General features: G+C 42.7%; 1 protein-coding gene across 4 annotated transcripts in view; it reads right to left on the bottom strand.

Moving 5' to 3' along the window:
- Positions 1 to 537: 537 nt before the first annotated feature.
- KCTD16 (potassium channel tetramerization domain containing 16) overlaps positions 538 to 6,000 on the bottom strand; it is a 304,030-nt gene continuing 298,567 nt past the window's right edge. For all 4 annotated transcript variants that reach the window (XM_085014914.1, XM_021084953.2, XM_021084951.2 and 1 more), the window contains one exon: positions 538 to 2,622. In XM_085014914.1, coding sequence (XP_084871040.1) covers positions 2,168 to 2,622 — 455 coding nt within the window. In that variant the 3' untranslated portion in view covers positions 538 to 2,167. The remainder of the gene's footprint in view (positions 2,623 to 6,000) is intronic.

Below are 6,000 nucleotides of genomic sequence, written 5' to 3'. Positions count from 1 at the left end.
TGGTCATTTTATTTAGACCCCCAAACCTCTGTCAGCACTTCCAATAGGATGATAAGGATCACTTGGCCAATGTGATTTTGGGGTTATTTTCACCCACTTCAACTTATTGACCCATGAATTCCTATGATCCTTTGCAGAATCTTCTATTATTAAGACGATGATATTTTGATGTGGTATAAAGAGATATTGAACAGAATGAAGACATGCTAGTAGGTTTTACAAAGCTATGTTGTAGTTCAGATCAAATGTCTGCTCATGTATTAATGTATAGAAGAACACTGCTTAAATTCATAATTATAATTCTCCTAACTCAACTCCCCAAATGAATTTTTACTTATGTTAAACTTAAACTCAATTTGAACTATTAAGACAGGAAAACATTGGCTGATTCTGTTGCCCAGGTGTGAAGGCAAAAATTACAAAAATTCAGAAATATATCCATGTACTAATGGGTACTAATAATAGGAATCAAGACAAACCTCTTACATGATAAATGTGCATCAATGACAGGTTTCAAAAAGAAGCAATTGGTCATTATTTTTCCCTCCTACAGATGTCATCCAGTTGCCTTTATTACCTGTGATACACATACACATACACACACAAAATTAAAAAAAAAATTAGAAGTGCTTGGCACATAATTAATGATGGACAAATTATTTGTTCAGTTCCCACTGAAATGCATGAGGATGCTGAAAGTAAAAACTTGTCCTTTAATCCTCCTTTACCACAAACCTATGAAAGACCTATGGGTGCATTAATAGAATACAGAGTCACATAGACAGATGGCTATTAACAGTTTCTTTTTGGCTGTGTCTACAGGGGTCAAGGATGTAATCTAGAGAGACCGTTTAGAAAGCCAAAGTCTTAATTTCAGAGCTCCCGTTATCTAGTTGGGTTGCTCTCAGACATCAGAGGAATGACAGTCAAATCCTAGGATGGACACAGACAAATCCCAGATCCAAAGGCAAACAAAACTTGCTACAAGAAAGGAATAATGAAGCACTATAGCTTAAAAAAACAAAACAAACAAAACAAACGCTTCTGAAAAAAAATATCAGGAGGGATGTGGATCACCGTTTCCTCTTGAAGTGAAAGGCTGGACTCTCATTCAAGTGCTGTGTGTTGTTCCCACGTCCACAACCACACAGGAATTCAGAGAACTTATGTGGAAAGATCACACCACGACCGTAGGCAGTAAGAGCTCTGCAAACACTGAGAGAGGGAGGTAATTCAGCTCAGGGGAGAGAAGGCGGAGTGTGGGTTCACTCTGCAGTAACTTTTCTTTTTTGTTTTTTTTTTTAATACAAAGGATGTTGGTTGGACTAGCTCCTCTCCACCAGCTCCTATTGCAGAGAAAGAGCAATGCAGTAAAATGGAGCCTGAGGGTAATTTGGAAATTCAGAAGACCATTTGTTGATAATGAGGGTTATTCAGTGTTAGGAAGTGTGGCCGAGAGGCTGGGAAATCTCCCCAGAAGGGTTTTAAGAAAGGAGCAGGGGCTCTTTTGTTTGAAGGACTCTAAGAGGTGCTACTGGGAGCAGGAACACACGCTTAGGGGTCCGAGCCCTGGGGACTTGTGCCCTGTATGTATATACATACTTCACTGTGCTTCTGTTGCACAAACACTCATGCAAATGGTGTCGATATAAACTGGCACATCATCGATTTGAGTGAAAAGTCATATAAATCTGCCATGCCTCCCTGACCACATAAACAAAAGGAAAAGGAAAGTTGAAAAGTCCAAATATATGCCATTGGGTCAAATCTCTACCATGCTCTCATTCAAAGGAGGGAGGTAGAAGATGAAAGGAAAACCCAGTTTGGAATAAATGATTCCCAAGGCGTCTCAGATATTCTTACCTAGCTGACACTCATGAGAGAGAAGATATTCAGCCAGCACATGAGACCAAGTGAACAAACAAATAATACCCCCCCAAAAAAAAAAGAGATTTTCTTATACTTCCACATCTGGAAAGAAGCCTACCCTGTGCATTGACGTATTAAGTTGACCTAGGTAAATAGGCAGTAGTACCTCAATGGGCTATTGTGTTCTAACAAATGGTATCGTTAGTTGTTTTTCTTTTCAAATATGGATTTCTCTTAGGAGGTTTATTTCAAAATGGTGACACAATGTGTTTCTTCTCCCACCCACCCCCACCCTCCCCTATAGATGATACTTCCGCAAAAGTTCAGATTGCCAAGGATGTTTTCTCTCCGGGAACCTATCTGGAATTTTGATCTTTAGGAAATCCTGGATGCATTTCTCCAGCTCTTCCTCAATTGAGAGCTTTTCCTTAACAGCTTTTTTTTTGCTGCTCATGTTTGACTCCCTGGAGCCCGAAGTCAGAGTTCGGAGCAGATCACTTTTCCGTCGCATTTCTGACTGTTGGATCAGCTGGACGGGGCCCTTCTTGATGGGACGGTCCAGAGTCTGGATGTTGGTCTGGCGTGTCACAGGCCCACAGATGACTGTCTCCTGGGGAGAGCTGGCCTCAGACTGGCTGTCACAGCTGGAGGTGGAGAGGTCATTGCAAGAGGTGCCACTCTCTCCTTCTTTGTCACCCTTGCCATTCTTGCAGCAGCAATCACAGTGCGAGGATGACCACCTAGAAGGCTCACCTGCGAGGAAGCACAGGACCCAAGGGATTAATGCCAGGCAGCTCAGCTTGGAGCAGCAGCACAGCACCTGAACACAAACACACAAGCATCCACAACCATGTCTTTAGAAGATGCAGGACACAGGATGGGCTGCAACAGGAGTGCCCAGCAGCCAAGCTCACTGAGGGAGAGACACTAACGATGGCCTACTGCATCAGAGGAAATATAGGAGTTCCCATTGTGGCTCAGTGGTTAACGAATCCGACTAGGAGCCATGAGGTTGTGGGTTCAATTCCTGGCCTTGCTCACTGGGTTAAGGATCTGGCGTTGCCGTGAGCTGTGGTGTAGGTCACAGATGTGGCTCAGATCCCACAGTGCTGCGGCTCTGGCGTAGGCCGGCGGCTAGAGCTCCGATTAGACCCCTAGCCTGGGAACCTCCATATGCCGCGGGAGCAGACCTAGAAAAGGCAAAGAGACAAAAAAAAAGAGGAAATACAGTGTAATGCTTCAACCCCCAGGCGCTGGAGTCAGATACTCAGCTACGTCATCTACTAACCTCATTCATCACCTCGGCAGACCCCATGCATGCTCAAGGCTCAGTTCCCCCCCGTCTGGGAGGTGGAGGAACCCCCCTACTACCAAGCATTGTAGGGCAGATTTAGAAAAGGCAAGTGAAATTATTTTCTTCTTTTCTTCTTTGGCTGCCCCATGGGATATGGAGTTCCTATGCCAGGGATCATATCTGAGCCACAGTTGAGGCCTACACTGCAGTTGCAGCAATGTCAAACCCTCTATCCCATTGTGCAGGGCCAGGGATGGAGCCTGTGTCCTGTCACTGCCGCCAATCCCATTGCATCACAGACGTAACTTGGACAAGTGAATTCTTAAAAAGCCAATGTATGGCCAGCAGTAAGCTCTCAATAAATGCTAGCTGATTCTACTGTGGCTGACATTAAACCCTGAGCCCCACATTAGCACAGTCAGATACAGTGGCGGGGTGGGGGTGGGGGGTTCTATAAGAACGGAATGACAGTTACCAGTCAGTGAGGGTTTACTTTGTGCCAGCCCCTAGGTAAGCCCCCATGCACCCATCAACTCAACAGATCCCCATGATAATCCTACAAAATCAGTAGCCCCATTCTATTTTTCATACAAGGAAATGAAGACCCTCGGGATTTAAGAAACCTGCCATAGTCTGCACAATCTGTAAATGGCAGAGCTGGCATTTGAATACAGATCTCCCAAATACCATAACTAAGGCTGTCTGTAAAATGCATGCACTCATTCAAAACAATTTTCAAGGTTTAACTTCTCTCTGATGTCCTGGTTCCCCTCTCCTCAGAAATATTTGTTAATTTTCCTCTGAGTGATGGAATAACTTTCTAAGTGTCTCTATTATTGTACCTATCACATATTATTATTCTTTTCTATCTTAGGCACCACAGCTACCTAACCATGAGCTCCCTGAGGCGACACCATGACATGCTCATTGTTGTAATCCCAGAAAATAGCTCCGATCACAGCATAGAAATTCAATAAAAGACTATCTTGATAATAATTTTAAACGCCTAGATCTAGCCATTCCTGAAGCTAGACCTGTCAGTGACCTCTTCACTTTTATGATCCACTACATTATATTTAAGCCACAGTGTGAACTCCTCTCTCGCTATTTCCGTGCATGTTGATTCATAGCACTGCATTCAGCTATTTGTTTCTTTTCTTTCTTTCTTTTTTTTCTTTTTTTTAGGGCTGCACTCGCAGCATATAGAGGTTCCTAGGTTAGGGGTTGAATGAGATCAATAGCTGCAGGCTAAAGCCATAGCCACAGCAACACGGGATCCGGGCCACATCTGGAACCTACGTCATAGCTCACGGCAATGCCAGATCCTTAACCCACTGATGGAGGCCAGGGATCGAACCTGGGTTCTCATGGATGCTAGTCATATGTGTTAATTGTTGAGCCATGACAGGAAGTCCTGTATTCAGCTATTTGGAGGCAGAGCCATTTTTTCAGATACACAGTTGGTGGCTCTCTAAACTAGAAAATCCACAATCATAGCACAAAACAATTTCCTAAACATAAGTCACTACTCCTGGCTTTCTACCCTTTAAATAGTCACAGCCTTCTTGGAATCATGAACTTAATACTGTTTACTGATTATGTGTCAAACACTGGGCACTTCATATAGTTCACTGCATTTGAGCTGCTAAAAATAAAGTAAATCAATCCCCTTGATTATGCTAATATTGAAGACAAGGATAAAGGAGTATGTTTATGTGTTTTAAAGGAGACTCAGTTTTGAATTTGTACTATATCTAATTCTCATAATCAATCATATGATAATAAGACCCCACTTTATTGTCATTTCTAAGGTGCTCAAATTAGAGAATGGAAACTGTTAGGAAAGTTCCATCCTGTTTTCTTTGACAATGTCTGTCCTCTACTTATCTACATTCTTTAAATATTTATAGCAATTTATACATTGTTTCAAGAGGGAGTTAAAAAACCCAAGTTCCTGTAAATCACAACAGTATCTCTAATGTATACCTGCTCTTTCAAACACTTTTTAAAAAGTGATTGAGTAGTCATTGTATTTATATACCCATTAAATGAAATGAAACAATCCAATTAGCCAAGAGGAATCACCACCGCAGTCACGTCCTAGTTAGCTCAGGCTATTACAAATGACTATCTTCTGTGCAGCAGAGAAACTGTTCACTATGTACCAGCTGGTGACTGAAAATATCAGCAATAGAAAATGGTTTTTGTCTGCCAGCCCAGCTCTGAGGTGAAGGTTTTTCTCCTTTGGAAAGCAGAATGTGCCCCTCCCTCTCCAAGCCTGCCCACCCCTGTCCTACCATGACTTGATGGAGAAACAGCTTCAATGAACTGGGTCAAGGAAAAGCAATTACATCAGTCCAGAGCGGATCTAGTTAGACCTTTTTTTGAGAAAAAGTTCAGAAATTGAACTTAGCCTTAAAAAAAAAAAAAAAAAAAAGAGAGAGAGAGAAACAGGAGAAAGAAAGGAGGAAAGGGAGATGAGCTGGTATACACCTGCCTACTGCCTTAAAAAAAGATGACAAACTATTTTGGTCATAAACCCTGCTGAGCTGATAGAAATACAAGCCTGTGTTTCTCTGCCCAAGAGTTACCTTCCCCCAAAAGTCGTTCCGTTCAGTGGACTTGGAGGGAAACCCAAGGTTTTTCTAAAAGCCATTTTAACAACACCAACAACATCACGTGAGGGAGTCCTGTGTATTGAGGTGGAAAACTGCACACAGCCCTTCACGACCTGTCCAAGCCAAGAACCTGTCCAGATGCATGATTTCCTCCCTGACCTGCTGGGTGATCAAGGATTTAAATGTTAGCTGAGAACCTCCAGCTTCCAGGCAAAGAGA

This window comes from Sus scrofa, chromosome 2 (assembly GCF_054392235.1).
Source record: "Sus scrofa isolate SSC_HxYL_T2T_F1_AM1 chromosome 2, Sscrofa_HxYL_maternal_Yorkshire_Landrace_v2.0, whole genome shotgun sequence".
NCBI lineage: Eukaryota > Metazoa > Chordata > Mammalia > Artiodactyla > Suidae > Sus > Sus scrofa.
Note: the sequence above shows the minus strand (reverse complement) of the source record. Positions and strands in the feature narration are given on the sequence as shown.